This window comes from Pseudorca crassidens, chromosome 11, assembly GCF_039906515.1.
Source record: "Pseudorca crassidens isolate mPseCra1 chromosome 11, mPseCra1.hap1, whole genome shotgun sequence".
Taxonomy (NCBI): domain Eukaryota; kingdom Metazoa; phylum Chordata; class Mammalia; order Artiodactyla; family Delphinidae; genus Pseudorca; species Pseudorca crassidens.
Window position 1 is genome coordinate 70,127,388 of NC_090306.1, and position 19,249 is coordinate 70,146,636.

The 19,249-nt window shown below is 40.7% G+C and overlaps 1 protein-coding gene across 5 annotated transcripts in view; it reads left to right on the top strand.

Annotated features, from left to right (window-relative positions):
- Positions 1–5,888: 5,888 nt before the first annotated feature.
- The window catches only part of TMTC2 (transmembrane O-mannosyltransferase targeting cadherins 2), an 862,038-nt gene continuing 848,677 nt past the window's right edge, over positions 5,889–19,249 (top strand). For 3 of the 5 annotated variants that reach the window (XR_010932514.1, XR_010932515.1, XR_010932516.1), the window contains exon 1: positions 5,889–6,661. Coding sequence is in view for 1 of the 5 variants with exons in the window: in XM_067697476.1 (XP_067553577.1) it covers positions 6,579–6,661 (83 nt within the window). In the remaining 4 variants the exon portion in view is untranslated. The remainder of the gene's footprint in view (positions 6,662–19,249) is intronic. The other 2 variants (XM_067697476.1, XM_067697478.1) reach the window with 1 other exon arrangement.

A 19,249-nucleotide genomic window follows, 5' to 3' on the forward strand; every position in this document is an offset into this window, starting at 1 on the left:
ATACATATAGAATACTACTCAAAGAAAGAGATGAAAAGAAATGAACTACTAAGATGCACAAAACATGGAAGAATTTCAAAATAATTACGCTTAGTGGAAGATAGCAACCCTCACCCCTGAAAAAGTACATAGTGTTATTTCCATTTATGTAAAATTCTAGAAAACGAAAATCCATCTCTCCTGACAGAAAGCAGATCAGTAATTGCCTGGGTCACACGTTTGCAGTATAAATCGGGGGAGACACTTGGCCAAAATTATCAAAGGTAGTGGATCATAACCTTCCAGCCTAGCACTGGCATGTGATTAACTTCAGGCAGGAGGTGTAGAGGAATGAGAGGCTCTTGACCCAGGTTCCCATTGGTGCTCAGCTTGGAATTGATTAATTCAGTGGTGTCATCATTTGTCCATTTCAATCCAAGGACTGCCTCTCTGGAACTGACTGCCAAAAAATAATAATAAGTGGATTAAACATGCTTTATGATGTGCAAATTTGTAGTGGCATTTTTAACATAATAATATTAAGTCACTTTTATAAATGCTTTACTTGGTTTTCCAAATTTTAATTTACATTAATACTTTCATTATTGTGTTGGAGTTTGGGTTATGCTTAGCCCAATTATTTTTCTCATAGATGGTGTGGATTATGTTAGGAAAAAGTCTATGCATGCTTTGAATACATTTATTCTTAAAAATGTATTGTGTGTGTGTATTGTGTTGTCCAATGTAGTAGCCACTAGCCAATGTCGCTATTTACATTTAAATTAATTAAAATTAAACAAAATTTAAAATTCAGTTCCTCAGTCACAGTAGCCGTACTTTACGTGCTCAGTAGCCGCATGTAGCTGATGGCTACCCCACTGGGGAGCACAGGTATAAAACCGCCTTTCCAGAAAGTTTTGCTGGATGATGCTGTCTCTGAAGAGTCCATATTGGGCTAAGCATCAAGGCAATGTTCATGAATAACTGGTTAATTTACCTAAGGTCCACCTCAAAACTAGTCTTCTACCTACTCTTTGATTTATCTTTTATTTTACAGAATCTGAGGCTTATCAAAACTCTGTTACCTAAATTCTGTGCCATTTTCAAGCCGTTAGAATATTTTTGATCACTGTTTATACCAGTGCATGTGAATGCATTCAGAGAGATTCTATGAAGGAGGCTGTCCTTGCTTTTCTTGATTGAGTTTCTGAATTCTATCATTAGCCTCATCATCTCTGCAATTATCCATATCTGGTTATCAACATGTTATTTCTACACTCTTCTTCCTCCTCCACCCGGCACCCTGTGAATTGGAAGATTCTTAAAGTGATCTTTATTTTAGTATGGTTTTTTTTTTTTTTTTTTTTTTTTTTTGCGGTACGCGGGCCTCTCACTGTTGTGGCCTCTCCCCTTGTGGAGCACAGGCTCCGGACGCGCAGGCTCAGCGGCCATGGCTCACGGGCCCAGCCGCTCCGCGGCATGTGGGATCTTCCCGGACGGGGGCACGAACCCGTGTCCCCTGCATCGGCAGGCGGACTCTCAACCACTGTGCCACCAGGGAAGCCCAAGCAGCTGGTTCTTAACAGCCCTGGGTTTGTGGCAGCGGCGACAGGATCTCTTTCCATGGTTGCATCGTCGTAATTATATTCCTTATGGATCACAAGTTTGGGGATAAAGCGATGTTACATTTGTAATGTCTACAGGGTAGCATTTTAAGGTATGTTGGGAAACATCGAAAGGTAACATGTGTAGCCGATGCATTTACTGTCGTTAGTTAACCAAGCAGCCCTGGTGACTCTTTCAGCTCCCTGACCCACATTTCATCCACGCTCTGCTGTTTTTCTCCTGCAGGGTTATTTCCTGAGTAAAGCCCAGAGCTTATGAGTCCCCCAACAGAGAGCTCTGTTCTGACCTCCCTAAACAGGCAGTTTTACCTGCTGGGCTAGTGCTTTTCTGCTTCCTAGTCAGTCTGTTAAGATTTTAGCAGGAGATTCTTGGATACCTTTTCACAAAACATATGGGAGATTGTAATTACTTTGGCCTGGTACATTTTTAGAACTGAGAGAGCAAGGAAGAGGTGCAAATCTTCTGTTCATAAATAACCAAATCTGTGGGCACTTTAAAAGGCATTCTAGGCAGCAGGAGAATTTATGTGCCACATTTCACCCTTGGCACACTTTACAAATGAATTGTTCAAAGAGAAATTATATTAGGACAAATAGAAATGCCGACCAAGACCAGATGTGGATTTTTAGTTAATATTTATGCAACACCCAAAGGGAAGATAGTATTGCACAATAAACTAAAAATGTCTTAGGCAAATAAGGAAATCTTTACCCCAAGGAACTGGCACTGCAAAGGTATGAATTGTACAACAAAGGGCTGGAAATGCAGAACAAATGCAGGGTAGGTTGGGGCAACTATAAAAAATAATTCACTGAGGAAGTGGTGAGGTAGCAGATGTGTGGAACCTACTTGGGGAAAATAAAGGCTTAGCACTTTTTTGGACAGTCTGGTGTCTAAGGTAGAAAACTCAACTCAGTCAGCCTAATTTCCTTCATCTGTGGAGAGAAACAGTAGCTTTAAATAGAATATATATGTGTGTGTGTATATATATATATCTTTTTAAATTTTTAAAATACATACATATATATATATATATATATATATATATATATATATATATATATATATATATTTCAAAACCCAGGCAGCAATCTCACAATGGGTAAGTATACCTTAATAAATTAAATAGCAATGTCCTCAGGTTTGAAATAATCTGCAAGGAGAGTGATGACATCTTTACATCTTTAATCTGATTTCCCCCCCAAAGTTGTTCAAGGAAGGTCAAAGATGCAGGCATTGGCTGCTTCTCAGCCCTTGGAGAGCAGTGTGAAAGAGACTAAGGCTTAATGCCCTGGAAGAATATTGAGACCCACGTTAAATTATAGTAGGAAAATTTGTTAAAAGCAGCTGGATTTCTCAAACACAGCTGGATTTTCAGCCTTCCATTCATCAGGGATGGCAAGACGTGCCACTTTGTGGCATTTCTCAGTCTCCTGTGCTTCTAATTTAGAGGAGTTGGGGGGTGGGGGGGAAGGGAAAAGGAGGAGGTGAGGGAGGAGTGTAGCAAATATTTCTTTAAATCTGTTGGCTCCTTGAGAAAGAAGACAGCTCTGGAAAATGCTTACAAGCTTTCAGCAGACTGAACCCACGTGTCTCTCATGCTTTCTTGCCTCTGATTCCTTCCTCTTAATTACTAAAGGGAGCCGCCTGTGACTTCACACCACTTCCACTTTCCTGAAGAGTCAATGCGTTCTTAAGAAGTTTTAACCTACTTCCTCCCTCGCTCCTTTGTTAATACTTTACTGTCTTTAACATTGACAGTTAATCCGTTTACCCTATTCTCTCATGATGAAAGTTTGTGGATTTTCAGTGGTTCTACAGTTTCTGCTGAGCACATTTACTTGTTCATTAACTGTGAACTTTTTTTTCTTCTACCTGTCCAGATGTTTATAGGTGCTGGGCATTACATGGAAAACAAGACTGATAAGGTCCCTGGCCTCTTGGGACCACAATTCTGGTGGCGATTCCAGATACTAATGTGTACTATGAAGAAAATAATGCAGCCTGATGGGATAGCGATTGCTGGGGGAGAGGCTACTTCCTAAAGTGTGGGCTGGAAAAGCCTTCCTGTGATGACCTTTGAACTAAGACTTGAATGCTGAGAAGGAGCTGGAGAAGGTCTGGCTAGAAGGCATTCCACGTGGGGGAGAAGAAAAGTGTAGATTCCGGAGGAGCAGGACGTCTCTGTGGCTGGAGCACAGGAGCAGAGTGAGACGGGCGAGAGTCATTGGGCCAGACGAAGGGCTGGCTAGCTGTGGTAAGGATTCGAGTTTTATTTTATGTATAACAGGAAATCATTGAACAGTTTCTTTTAGCAGGGAGATCATAGGGTTTCCAAAGAATCCTCCGTCTAATACCTGACGTTATGACTGGCGAGGGGTGAGAATTGCAGGAGTAGAAGTAAGGAGAGCACTTAGAAAACTTCTGCATTTGTCCGTGTAGGGAACATGGGTAGCTTGGATTAGGACTGGAGCAGTGTGGATGTGATGGGAGTATGTTTTGGGGGTAAACATCTAGGTGTTAGTTGACAACCTAAAGGATAAGAGGAAGTTGGAGAGAATAATAATAATAGTCGTAGTAGTAATAAATAACAGCTACCATTTCTATTGCATTTAGGACGCTTCTAGGTGCTTTACACATGTTAACTACTTTCATCTTCATAATAATACTGCCCAGAGATAGGTATTATTATCATCACTGTTTTATAGGTGAGAAAACTGAGGCACAAAGAGGTTAGGTGACTGACCAAAGGTCACCCAGATGGTAAGCAGCAGAGTGGGGACACAAACTCAAGCATCTGATTCTAGAGGAGCGTGCCCTTCTTCCAGTGTCCTAGGATCAAGTATCAACATGTAAGTGCAGTGGAGGGACACAGAGGACCTTGATGGGCCAACTGATATGATTTTAAAAACTTTTTTGACAGTGAGCAGAGGTTATGGGGTTAAAAAAAAAAAGGCAAAAGATCAGTCCCTGCCTTTAAAGATACAGTTCCCTCTTATGTGCGTTTACTTATGTTTTTTCCCAGGGCACAAAAATGGGCCCTTTGTGCCTGGCATAATAGGTATAATAAATATTCATCATTTAAAGATGTTGCTTTGTTTTGCAGACACCCAAACCACGGTATTTGCTTTTCAGGCCACTGCCAGACATCCGGGGGGCTCAATTTCTTGCCGCCGTTTTGGAGAGCTTGCTGGTTAGGTGCTGCCTTTGGAGCTATGGCCGAGGTATGGGGGGGAAGGGGGGGAGTCAGCCCTCTACATGTCTGTTTTCCATGCATTGTGGCTGCCATGCAGCAGGGGGCGCTGCAGTAGTGTTCATCGCGGTCCCGGGAGCCACTCGTCCATCCAGAAAGGGGCCAAGCTGGGAGGAGATGTGGCAGGCAGCCCACGGTCCTCTTTGGTCTTGCAACTTTAGTACCCAGAGCTCGTTCTACACAGACCATTCTTCTACACCATATTTCATCATGTTGGACGCCTTCCATCCAGTCCTGCATCCGGGCGGAAAGGAAAGGGCATTAGCTTCCCGCCTTCCTAGGTGTAAGGGTAGCGCTGTACTCGGTTGTACAGGCGTCTCTTCTCCGTGTTCTTGGGGTCAGCCTGACAGTTCCCTTGAAACCACGAAAAGCTCCCGCTGCTGCGGGGTACGAATGTGTGTGCGCTAGTCTTTCTTTCCTCTTCGGGGGTCCTTTCTTTTTAACCTGACTGCGGGAATATTTCCCTCCCCACACGTCTCTCCATTGACATTCGGAACAACGGTCGGCTCGGAGCTGAAATTTCTCCCTCCTAAGACACCCCTCAAGCTCTCCAACGCCCCCACCCCCCGCACCGTTTCGGTTCACGCACAGTGAGGGTGTGTGACAAGTCGCGTGTGTGTTTGTGGCAACCAAGTCCGCAGCACTCGCCAAACCTGTTCTTCCTCTCCCGGTGCCCAGAAGTCTCTCCAGCTGACCGGACCTACGCCTCGCACGCTTGGCACACGATCCAGTCGGTGCTAGGCGCCGGCAGGCAAGAGCGGGGCGAGCGACTGCGTCCTCCTCGGTCTCGTTCCTCCTCTAGCTGCCCCGCCCAGGGCGCATTCCAGCTACCTCTTTGGGCTGTCTTCCAGCCGTCGCCCCTGGATTCCCTGGGCTTCCCAGAGTGAAATCGAAGGTGAAAGAAACATGGGGAGGGCGGGAGGTAGGGAGGAGGAGCCTCCGGCCGTGGGGGGAGTGTGGGCGGAACCTTAGGGGCGGATCTGGGTGGAGAAAGGGGCTGGGCAAACCCGGTGGAGGGTTGGCCACGCAGGCGCGGGGGACAGCTCCGAGAACCCCACGCGGGAGCTTCTGGAGTATCCAGCCGCCGCTTCTCACTTCATTGGAGAAGGGACTGGGGCCGGGAGGGGAGCTAATAAAGAGTGAATGAGCTGCAGCCGCTGTGGCGGCCGGAGACTGCCCGAGCGGCACCGGAGCGGTGCGACCGGGAGGCGGCGAGGGGAGGCGGTTCGCCTTGTCCCTCCCACCCGCCCTTCTCTCTCTCTCTTCCTCCAGCTGGTCTCAGAGCCCGGCTCGGTCCGGTCCCTCTGTCCCCACCCCGCACTCTTCCACCTCCTCCGAGTCCCACTCCTCACCTAGGGCGCCCTGCACTGCCATGGGTTAGGGTGGGGGTGCGAGCCGCGCGAAGGACTAGCCCTGTGCATCCGCCTGGGGGCGCGGAGCCCGAACGCCGCTCGCCGCTCGCCGCTCGTCGGCGCAGGGCATGGGGAGCGCGGTGTGAGCCCGCACCCAGGGAGGACGCAGGAGCTGCGGAGACGGGCGCCAGGAGGAGGAGGAGAACGGTGGATTGGAAGGACCCGAGGGAGGAAGGGAGGGTGGGGAAGTGAGGGAAAAGTGAAGCTGGGAGGAGAAGGCGGCGGAAGGTGGGGATTGATGCTTCTGTTTTTTGTTGCCGCTGTTGCCCTCGCGCTGGTAGCCGAGCCGGAGGGAAGGCGGTGGAGAGATGATTGCAGAGTTGGTGAGCAGCGCTCTAGGGCTCGCTTTGTATCTCAACACCCTGAGTGCGGATTTCTGCTACGATGACAGGTAAGGGGCTGAGAGGAAGGGGTGGCGGGCTGCTTGGGGACTCCGCGGTAGCTCTGAAGCTTCCTGCTTTAAGGTTCGAAGTACGTCTTGGGGGGACTGGTCCAGCACCTGAAGGTTTAGGAGACGCGTAAACATCAACACCTAAAGCAAACGCCGAGGACGCGGGCGCACTGGGCGGGCTGAGGGAGTTTGGGTTCCTAGTTTGCAGCAGGTTCCTCTCCCTTGCTTCTAGGCTGTTGGCAGACGCTTAAGTTTCTTAGCGGAAATCACAGCAATTTGGGAAACTCTTTAATGAACGTATTAAAAAATAATCTTAGGTATTCCATGGTGCAACAAAAGCACATTGAGCGATTTTACGTCTGGACTGGAAGGAAGCTGCTCCCCGTCCCCTAATCTTCCCTGTAATGTTTCCTTCTATTGATGGGACACTTTTATTTCCCGAGGTTAAAACACACGTTTGACAGTTGCCAAAATAGTGGAGAAATCGCATTCTATTTCAACTTTCCCTTTTGACCCATGGTGTACTTTACTTTGAGCCAGGATAATGCTGCTGTTCATCTCTTCCGCTCCCCCGCCTCCCTCACCGATCGATGGAGTAGCACTTTATAAAAGCCTGGGTTTTCATTTCTGTTTGGGAGTTTTACTTTAGACGTTAGCGTTTCTTTTGTGCTAATTGGGGAAGAAGACGCCCCTAGAGACTGAAGTTGTCTTCTGCGTTTGGGTTAGTTTGGGTGGCTAATGAGACCTGAACTGTGTTGTCAAAGAAACTGCATCGATTTCTGGGAAATGTCACAGTTGTGCTCGTGTCTCTACCTATTTTTTAAACGTTGTTAGTGTTTAGAAACTGATGAAAAGCTCTAATAGCCATTAGGGAAAATTGCAATTTGTGCCTTTCCGGTGACTTAATCTGATTACAATTAAAACAGATGCATAATTAAAATATATTAGGGAGAACAGCACGCCTGGCTAAACTTATTAACCGTCCTGGGGTGTTTCATGCTCCATTGAAGTTAAACCATCCAAAAAGTGAGCACAGATTTACTTTGACAGCTTTTCAGCAGCCTCTCTGGGTTATGGAAAGTGAATGGATCCTCAGGGTCAGGGCGAGGCAGTGAGTGAACTTAAGTGAAGTGGTTGATAGTGAGGGGAGAGGAAGGCAGAATTTTCTCCCGGTGGTGCTTAGCCATATTCTGTATCCTCTCGTGTGCCCACTCTCCAGCTAAAAGCATGTTCATGGATGTATGCCTTCAGTCAGCGAATCTTGGTTCACACCCACATGTCTGTTATGAAATCCCCTGATAATAGGTACAAGAACATCCAGCAGACCCTTCTTAATGCATTTTATGTAGTGTCTATCAGAGACTGGTTGATAGGAAGCCACTGTTACACATAAACTTTTCCTCAACTTTCAAGCAGTGTACACATTTCAGCAGTTTTGCTACGTGCTTCGAGAAGTAAATGGTCTGTGTGTAAGAGTGAGGTGAGCTGCTTCTGTACCCTCCAATTTTGTGTTACTCTGCACCTGCTATTTCTAGAATATTGGCAGGAAAAGCTCTTGCTTCCAAAGTTGGGTGACTTTTCACTAAAGCGAGCTCAGGGAAGAATCTGGGCAGTTACTGGCACTGTTGGGGACAGTTTGAAGAGTAAGCATTTAAACCAATGATTTAGGACTTATATAGAAAAGTAACTTACTGTCATACTGTAACTATTGTAGAACCTTGTGCTAAATCAAGCAAATAGCATGGTGTGGCTATTCTTTATTGCTGTCCAGTTCTTTCAAAAGTACATGTCAGAAGAAACTATCCTAATAAAGATTAAGGCTGGAACTAAACTACATTTGCATGTACATTTCTCTGTAGACTTAATGCTTACTTTGTGTTCTTTAATGATCAGTCAGAAGTGTTAGTGTTGTAACTCGGCAGAATGGTGTGAGTGTGATGATAAATTAGTTGTGCTTTGATAGTTGGCAATTGTTATAAGTTCTTTACCTACTATAGATTGAATGGAGCGTCAAAATTCCTGAGTTATACCTAGCTGCATAGATGAATTTAATGTGATGATTTGCCCGTATCATCTAATTGATAGCATGCGTAATGTGTGACATATAGACAACATATACCATTATGATGTTGAAGACCTGTAAATATACATTATACTTAGTTACAATTTGAAAAGTGTATTTTACTCTAATTTTCTTGGTAGCAGAACTGCATATGCAATCACATACTCTTGAGAGTATGAGATCTTACAAGTGCCACACTTGGTTTTTATGAATCCTAGAAATTATGAAATATGTATTAATAGGAGCATGGCACATATTTGGTGTCTGCATACCATGTTCAGGTGATTCAGTGCCAAGGTTTCTGTCTCACTGCTCTAACTCGCTTGTGTGAGAAGCAGGGAAAAAAGCTGGGGAGTCAAGTGGACACTGTAGGATGATGATAATGTGTTTATTTCCACCACTCCATTTCATACTACAAAGACTCAAGTGTAAAACTTTGTTTAAACTACATCTGTGGCTTCTGCCGAAACACTGCCCACTCCCCTTCACCCCACCCCCCACCCCCGCCCACCCTAGGAACTTTTGTGAAATATGGTTCTGCAAGGAGAGGGCAGTGCTGGGAGTGAAAGGGCAGTTCAAGGAAGGGAGATGGCTCTTACGCTCGACTTGCTTAACTAAAGCAAGACTCTGCATTTTAGCTGAAGAACCTGGCATTTACTGTAGGAGGGCTTTCTATTGCTTCAGCCTAAACATTATTGCTGTGGTACTTCTCCAAGTTATCATTTCTTTTAAATGTAGTGCTCAGGTTTACTTTATAAACTATATATGTAATTATATTCAGTGTTTGATGTAGCTTGGTTGAGATTAAGTGGTAATCTGAAACCTTCTTCTAGCAAAATCAATTTCCCTATGGTAAAATTGAATATTTTACAAGTGTTTCTGTGCTAAATGTAAGACTATGGCTCTGACGTGATGAAACAAACAGTAGAAGAGTAGAATTCATCATATCTGATGAAAAAGCATATACAGTTTCAGCTTCTTCCCCTCTCTCCTTGCCTTCAATCTAGTAAAGACTGTACTGAATCTTAAATTGTGGTTAGAGTAAAATTGGAATTATAAATATGCAGTCTTTGCCAAAGCTGAAGTCATGCTGCATGTGACTTTGTGAAGGACTGTCTCCCTTTCTGGAGAAATTTGATGTTAGGTCAGTGGGAAAAACTTGCTGACCCCGAATTCTCTGCTCTCTTCCATATTTGTCGAGGATAACATTGCATCACTTTCCCTGCATCCTCTTTAGAAGTCCTGCTATGTTTTGCATAAAGATAGCACTAAAAGAAGAGTCAGTTTACTTCAAAGCAACAAAAGTAAACTATAACTGCTGTTTCATAGTGTGATTTCATTTGGCACATATCATCTAATTGACGGCAGGCCCTTTGTGATAGATAAGTAAGGACATAATGCACCGAATACATCTTTTTAGTCTCATGTGAGTAAAATAATGCATTAGTTTAAAAAAAAAAGGCAATTTGAGTTTTTGAAAGTGGGAAATGCGTTTGTGGCTGCTTTGAAATTTTTTTTCCTTATTGCCCATTCTGCAACTGTTAAACTCACCCATGATCATTAACATTACCTTTAGGTGCCTTAGTTATTGGTGTGCAGTAATTTTGTGAAATTGGGAGAAGCAACTCCACAGCAGGAATTTCTACTCTTGAAATCAAACTTATTCCAAACTTTCAGTAGCACATCCCTGGTTTAGTTATTCATTTAGGTGTAAATGTAAATCTCAGTTTTGTAGAAACACCTCATTAGGGTTTTTTTTTTTCTTAATGTTATAAAGAGTTTGGTTAACAGTATTTAAAATGAAGGAATAGAGGATTTAAGGTGTATTGGCAAGCTTTTTAGAAAAACCTTTTTTTTTTTTTTTCCCCTGAAGATATTCAACTGTACTTTCTACTTGGTCTTTTAGTGTTATTATCATTTTGGTTTTTGACCTGGTATAAGAATAGCTTGTGAAATGATCAGTTCCTCTAACGTCTCTCTGAAAAGTTCTCTCTAATAAACTTGCCTTGGACCAATCTGGGTTTGTTATCTTAAAATCATAGTATGTTCAACCACTGAAGGCATGTCTGGTATTTAGTAAAAGCATGTTTAGAAAGAATTACTATAAAATCAAAGTAAATAAGGGAGAAGTTTGCTTTGTGTCCAAGGTTGTCTCTTCAGGTCTTTATTAGAAGAAGGTAACGTGTACAAGAGTGTTATTTTACTCTCATTTCCTTCCCCGTTGATAATGTACTAAAAGAAAGGCCAGTGGGTACAGTTCATAGTTTATGAAATATTTTACGTGACATTTTATTTTCTAGCTAAGTTTTGATTGTTTAATCAAATCTATGTGGAAAAGGTTCATTTTGCTGTTTGAATAAGTACATCTCTTAACAGTAAATTAAAATTAAAATTCGGTGAAGCAGGTATGGACCACTTTTCCTTACCTCCATCGAGCTTGTCACATGGGGTTTATCCTAGCAAATGACCCAGATACAAGCACTGAACGGACATGTGCAAATGCCATAGGGGAAATTGCTTGCCAGCCATCTGTCTCTTAGTTTTTCTCATTTATAAATACACTGTATTTGGGAGAGGGGCTGCATTTATTGCACATTATTAGTTTACATCATCTCATCATCTGCACTTAGTTTTTCAGAGCTAACGTGTCCCTACAGTAACACTGAATTCCCGGCTGCTATAATTCTGAAATAGCTACAACCTTTTGGATTCCAACATGAGTTAAGAGCCGTTTGTCTTCCTGATCTCTTTGTTGCTGTTCAGTGCGCTAAAAGCACTTGTTTAAAATGCCCTTGATGGTGCAGCTGTTTATCATAGGCGAAGGGTATGTTTCCTCTAAAACAGGCACCTTCATAATATTAGGAAAGGACAAAGTTTACCCTTAAGGCACTCCAATAAATCTGTGGCTGACAAACCTACTTTCTTATAACTTCATTATTCTCACCCAACATGCTTTCAACACAGTAACATTCACCTCTTAAATTTTTTGGTCCTCTCTCAGAAGCTAAGTCTTACATGAGCTTTGGGTCCTTCCTTTAATGGCTTCACAAAAGTGACAAGTGTGGCAGCCTTGATGGAAAGGACAAGTGGGTTGCTGAATGTAACAACCTTCCCTCTATGAATAGCTGTCCTCATTAAGAGCCTAGCTGAAAAAAGTGGAGAGGCCTATCACCAGGAACTACCTCCTGTTTTTCATGGGATGAAAAAGGCATAATATTTTGAATCATTACAGGTGTAATTATGCACAATGCTAGATGATTTCTTTGAAGATTTGATTTGTATGTGTTTTTGAGGAATAAAGGACTACATTCATTAATTCACTAATTATGAACACCACTAGACATGGGCTTCCCTTATATACGGTGCCTAATACAAACAGCAGCTCTTCCCCGTTGTCAGTAAGCGTCCCTGTCCGTCCTTTCCTACCTGTACTTTACCAGGTACTATATAGTGTTTGAATCTGGGAATCTGATGATAGACATAAAAAAATGCTGATAGCTTGTCCTTTAGCAGAATTTCACTTGCATTGACTCATGTTTGTTTTGATTGATACTCATATTTTTAAACTTTTATTGGGATTCTGTTGGCTTCTTTCCCAGAGCATCTCTGCTGAGGATCCATGGTTGGTGGTTTGAATTGGACTTTTTCTTGATCTGGTGCTCATTGGTACTTCATTCATATCTGTGGAAGCTTTAGAATACCTTTCCCAAATGGCTCCTTCCTAATTGTTCAGGTCAGTTGTTTTCCTTGGAGGTCTGCAGGGGCTGAACCCTTTGAGTTAACTAGATTTGCCTTGACTGGTCATAGGGATTGAAGACTTTTGCCTCAGAGATTATTTTGGTTGTATTTTCTAGGCAGTTAATTCCAACAAGATGCAGCACTATCAAATTTCTATTGATCTCTTTTCCTCCACTCTGACAGTTTAGTTTTTCAGTTACATTTGTCAGTTTCTCTGGTACTCAAGGTTTCTTAGAATAAAAGTTATAGATGTTCGTTTCAGTCTTTTAGAAACTTTTGGGAATTACAATTTTGGGTTCAACCGTGAGCTTTTTTCTTTACAGGTAAGTAGGAAAGAATTGAGTAAGCCTATCTATTCAGGAGAAATTTGAAGAAGGCGGGAACACTGAAATGATTTGCTTTCAAGATTCTACATTAAAAGTTTCTGTTGTGTTTTTAAAGTAATTTATTTTATTTAAGGGCACTTCATAAGATACAGTTAATTTGAGTAACTAGAAATGATTGTTTTAAAGATGAGATGGAGAGAGATTTTGACTTGCTGATGTCTAAAAAATTAATTTGGAATAGAGATTAGAATTCAAAACCCTAACTCCACCTTTAGATTCCATTTTATCATGGAAATAAGTGAAATTATATGTACATTTACTTATTCCAAGGCTATAAACATGCCGCGTTGCTTGAGGGCAGTGCTACTGTATCTGTTTTAAAAGTACCTTAGTACATGGCAGAGGAGATGCTGTTTGCTTGTGATAAACTGGTGTAAGCTTTCGTTTCTTGATTTCTTTGCTGCGGCATTTTGTGATATCAGGGTGAGGCAGGGTCTGAAGCGTGGCACAGCATATAGTTATTGTCAAGGAGACTGACTAAATTACATGATTTCTCAAGTGAAACACACATCAGTGCCCTTGGAATAGCAGCTATGTGGTAGGTACTGTGTCCAAATAAAATGTGTCTTTCCCTTTGTCTTTGATGACTACTCTTTATTTCTGCGGAATTTATTATAATAAATGTGTGATTATTCCTCAGGAGCATCAAGTTAAAAAAAAAAAGTACGAGTTCACTATAGTCTTATGATTATGGTTTAACTAGGAAACAGTTGTATATTGTCATTACAGAGCCGTTTGGGAAAAGGGGGGGTAAGGCTGGCAGCGGTGTTGTTCCCCTGGGGACCATTCTCATTGTTTTATAAACTATCTTTTGTGTGTCTCTGCCCTCCTAGCTTCAGGTTTTTAAAGGTATTATAAATACTGAGACTGCTGCTTTGTGTTGTAAAAGATGTCTTAAGGTAGAATACTTGGGTCCGAATAGTTTGTCAGGTGTACTTTTAGAATAGGATGTTTCTCTCCTCCTCCAAATGATTAACTACAGGACTGCTCTGCCAAAGAAACTGAAAAGAGCTCATTTTGACAAAGCAAGCTTCTAATGGCAAATTTTCCAACTACAAGTTTGTGGAAGAAAAGTTCTCCGATGATGAAGAAGTTTAATCAGGCAAAAAGATAATTTTATTTGCAGAAATAGGCCCTTTAGTGGGAGACAATTACTTCTAACTGATGTGAAAAACTAGTATACCTGAAAGCATTTGGTAAACCTTATTTAAAATAGGAAGGATTTTCTCGTTATTCTATTGAAAGAAAAAAAAAATGGAGCTGAGTTTATGTTAAAGAAATAAGGTTTTACAATTTAACCCACTCTTATAGGGATATATAGTGACTTAACCAAAGAAAATGAATTTGAGATTTGAACAAAAATCTATTATAAAGACACCAGAGTCCAGCCTGAAATTACCAACTATAGTTTGCCACAGATATCTAGTCTTCTATTTAAAATATCCTATTTAAGTGATCTCTTTTGGTTTCCTCCACCTCTATATTTTTAAGAGTCTTTGTATTTTTTCTTTTAGAAACAGTGGTGTTTTTGGCTTTCATTCCATGTTGAACAGAAAATAAAATTTCACTGTTTTAAAACCTCTTGTATGTCATTAACATAAAGTAAACCATTTCTGTGAGAGAGTATTTCGTAGCTACTTTTAAATTCAGGCCTGATATTATACTGAGGATGCCGGTGGTAGGCCAGGGGGCTTTAGACCTGGTCCTCTCTCATAACCCCGCACCTCCACACCCTACCTTCGTCCTTTGATATGGATGATTACCTTTTAGAACATCTTTTAAAATGCGGTTCAAATTCTCAGTTTCTTTGAACCAGATGGATGTTTTGGTACCTCTCCTAAAAGGACATTTTTGAGCTGGGCCTCTTGTTGGATCTCTTTCCATCTATGTATATGTATATATATTTCTAGACCAGCACTTCCCAAACTTCAGTCTACCTGCACATCACCCGGGCTTGTTAAAATGCAGATTCTGCCTGGAGTGGGTCTAAGAGTCTGCATTTCTGTCATTCCCAGGTGTGATAGATGCGGCTGGTTCATGCAACGTACACATCAGTTCAGTGTGTTTTACAGATATTCGGAAAAGACTGCCTAAATTCCTGTATTAAAAAAGATTTAGGATAATCTTTTATATCTCAAAAACGTATAAGTTTAGCCATTTTATGTAATCTCTCTGTTTTGTTTTATATTTGTTCAATCATACATCTTTAAATTGATCTTAAGAGTTTAAGATATTGTGTACATTTTGAAAAGGTAGAGAGCCTGCTAAAATCTAGGAGATGATCTCTATTGAAATATCTGTCACCAACTTGTATTACAATATCATCTTCTTTGTAGTTACTATGGAGACAGATGTTGGATTCTGAGTTTTACAAATAAACTGATAGGCGGTTGCCTTAGGCTTATGACTTGAATAGATGCTGATGCCTAAACTGAGTCTATAGTCAGTGCCTTGATGAGTTTGTACTTTTGTTGAACAATCCCTTGTAAGGAAACTTGGCTTACACTGAAGGAAGATTATAGACGTCAGGCAGGTGGCAAAATATAGGCATTAGGCAGCTGAGAGTAGGAAAGATTTATTAATGACATTCAGGCACTGGGCGATGCTACTGGGTAAAGGTATGTCAACATAGTATTAGAAATGCTTGGGCCCCTTTGACTTTTTTAACCTGGTACACTATACCTCAGCCTTTGGGCACTTTGGTGGATTTCTGAATAGGTGAATACCACACATATGTGAAGTTTTACATTCCTACTTAGTAGAAATCTTTTTAAAGAACTTATTTTAAAATAAGTTATAATTATTTCTTTCTTTTTAAAACACTGTACTCTGTACTACAGGCAGTATTGTGAAAGAACACTGGGCTAAGATAAAAGAGGAGTCTTGGAAATAACACTTTATTAACTAGTACTTGAGCTACTAAGCCTCTAAAACTTGGTCTTGTAATTGGTCAGGAAGTGCAAATGAGGATAACAACTGCCAACCACAGAGTGAGGACCAAGTGGAATAGTCTGGTGAATGTTTTCTGTGTGTTTAAAAAGCCTCATGATGTTACAATCAGATGTAGATGGTGTTGGGCCAGAGGATGAATGACTCAGTTATCCCCATACATTAGCATCTCACTGTCTTCTCCCCTGAGAACAGGACTGTGTTCTACTCCATGTCCTGGCTCACTTTTTCGCTCGGAGTCAGTGGTTGAGCTCCTTTTGTCTCAGCTTCTGTTGCCTCTGCCCCATCTCCGCTTCTCATCTCTGTCCACCCTTTTGGTCAGCTGTCCCTGGTCTCACCGTAGAAGCAGGTTTTGCTCTCCTGTATTTCTTTTCTGCTGCTTTCCCTTTGTTTCTGGTCTCTGTGCTTATTTTGAATAGATATTCTGGCCAATCTGAGCACTTCTTTCCTTCTGTAGGGTGAAAGGACCAATTGCAGTGCATCGGGTGTGAATAATCTTTGGTACTCTGGTTCTGCTTGGCAGGGTATATTGTTACTGGGTACTCATGATCTCTGTCTTCAATGAAACCCCTTTTCTTTTGGGAGTATGTTCAGATTTAGAGCAGTTCTGGCAGTCCAGTGATTAGGAAAGATAGACGTCAGATAAGCTGAAGTTTTTTTGCATTGAAGTGTTTGTGTTAATCCGTGGTGTACTGAAAATCAGTAGCAAGTGTGCTTAGCACATGTACTAGATGGTGACATCTAATATCTAAACCTGGTGATACATTTTTGTAACTAATTAGAAAATGTATTTTTTCTTTCAGACCTTTCCAAGCAACAAGGTGGCAAAAAGTAAAAAGACCACAAGAGTTTTGGAACCAGATAAATTAGGGATCTAATCCCAGAACTGTTACTTGCTAATTGTGTAATTTTGATTGTGTTACTAAAACTCTTCTAGCCTCTGTTCCTGTTCTATAGAATGAGGATAGTAATACCTAGAGTTCTTGGGAGAATTTAATAAGTTTTATAAAATGCCTGGTACGGTGCTGTCTGGGATACTTATTAAGTATTTCTCTTGATCAAGAAATTATTCATTAACTTTATAGCTGATATTTTAAAATCATTATATAATAACATCTAAAAATATTGTAGAGCACTTAGGGAATTTTCTTTAAAGCCAATATTCAAAATTTAAACTTATTTCCAATAATATTTAACTTGGTATTGCAGATAGATTTAGTGTCACTGAAAAGTTCGGTGAAGTATTTTAAATAATTACTAATTTAAAATTTTAATTTTCATCTTGGGTAATAGGTTTGAAGAAATGATGTTGAAATTTAACCATTATATATACCCATATGCATGCATACACACACACAAATTTTGCCAATAAAATGTTTGTGGTATATACTTGATTAACTGTATAACTGAATCACTTTGCTGTATACCTGAAACTAGCACAACATTGTAAGTCAACTACACTCCAATAAAATTAAAACATAAAAAAAATTAATTGAACAACCAATTTAAAAAAAAGTACATACGAAAACCAGAACTCAGATATCTCCCATCTTCTTCACTTCAAGTGACTTTCTTCTTTAGATTAGATAATACTTACTGTGTGTAGGAGCGTAGGCAAAATTATGATTTCTTAGTATCTTATAAGAAGTGTTTCACTCTCTGATATGTATCTTAGATTTTTAAGGAAAATCATTGTTTAAGGACATATCTTAATATTGTTATTCCTTATTAATATTAATAAGAAAAATCTTAATGAAAATATGGAGTTGTTTTCAGTTATGTTGCAAAAGATGATGTTGAATAGAGAGTTAGCCCAAATCCCAGGAATACTTTTTATATATCTTTTGTTTTACAGTGAGTAAATTGGATAGAAAAGCTCTGTTCTTTGAAGCCTTTTCTGGGAAGCTTTTTACTCTCTAACTTGCTCTCTTACCAGGACCTACAACTCACATTAGTTTATTTACAGGTAGTTCTGCATTTAAGAATATTGATCTCTTTCTTGATTAAAACAGATCTTTTACATGTTTACTTACCATTTGACACTAACATTTCTGGCTTTCTCCCCCACTCCCCCCTCCCAAAAAAAAAAAAAAAAAGAAAATACTTTCCCCCTCAAAGTCCAAGTAAGCTTAGCATGTTGAAGGTTTACTGTATTGATAACATGGTTTCCTCTTTAAAGTCAGAGTGAGGCTCTAATGATCCTCCAGGGTCCTTCCAGCTTAAAGCAGGTCACAGTTATAGGGTTTAGGGTTTGGGCTCATTCGCCTATGAAATATATATGAAATTGGCCATTTGGAGGCAATGGATAATGTTTTCAGTAACTAGGGATCTGATGTTTTACAGTGAAAATGAAAATGAGGCATTAATACAACAAACCATATCGACCAAACGTGTTTTTACCTCAGCCGTGGTCATCATTTTCTTCCTCATGTGTTACCTTCTTATTGGTTGGAATCTTTGTTACTCTGTTCCTATTGATAACTAAATTGTAACAGCAAGTGGCAAGCTCCTGAAAAGGAGAGCACTTTTGGTTCTTGTTGGATAGCAGCCTAGTTTTCTCTAGTGCACATCTGTTCCTTGAACATTTTTAGAATGTTCAGGTGAAAATTCACCCAGTGTTTTAGTAAACCAGATTCTGTTACTGATGGGTTAAAAAAGAAATCCGTCATACTGTTTTAATTTATTAAAGGGAAACGGCAAATGGTTTCTGTACTATGGCTCTCAACTCTCTGGGATTAATTTAAATGAGTACAAGAAACCAATAATTCAGGACCTTATTAAACATGCCTCAGCAGTTGATTTTTAAGACTAAAGAAAAGACCAACAGCTGAATTTCTCCAGGGTGAGGAGTTGGATGGAAAGGAGGGGTTATCTACTATGAAGGAGAAGGTTAAGTTTGGCATCCCTATAAATGAACTTCGGTGAAACTGAGAGGAGTTGACTTGAAGAGTATTTTGCCCCTTTCTTGTTTATGATACAGTGCTTTCCTTTTATGGTATAGAGGAGGGATCATTATAGAGAAATTGGGATGACCTTTCTTCGTGTGGGGAAAACAGAGGCACTGCAGTGGAAGATGGGTCATTTTGATTGGTACCTCTGTGGATTGGAACCAGAGCAGCGACTGATTGACAGCTTCTTGAGGTTAAATCAAGACAGTTTGTTAGAATGGAAATCCTCTGAATTCAGCTGTATTTGTGGAAAGTAGGTCTTTGGTGTTTCAGAAAATTCTGTGGTAGATTTTGATTACATGCTGAATTTGGGGTGTGTGCTATAAAATAGCAGTTAGTTTGTACTTTTTTTTAAAGGCAGTTATCATAATAAATACCCAGATGTTCATCTTTGTGTACTTAGAATTTGCATTCTGAGAATTTATGATTTTGGGGAGAGGGTTGGGTTTATTTTTCAAACTAAAGCCTGAGAGAATTAGCAAATTTAATGTTAAATTGGACACTT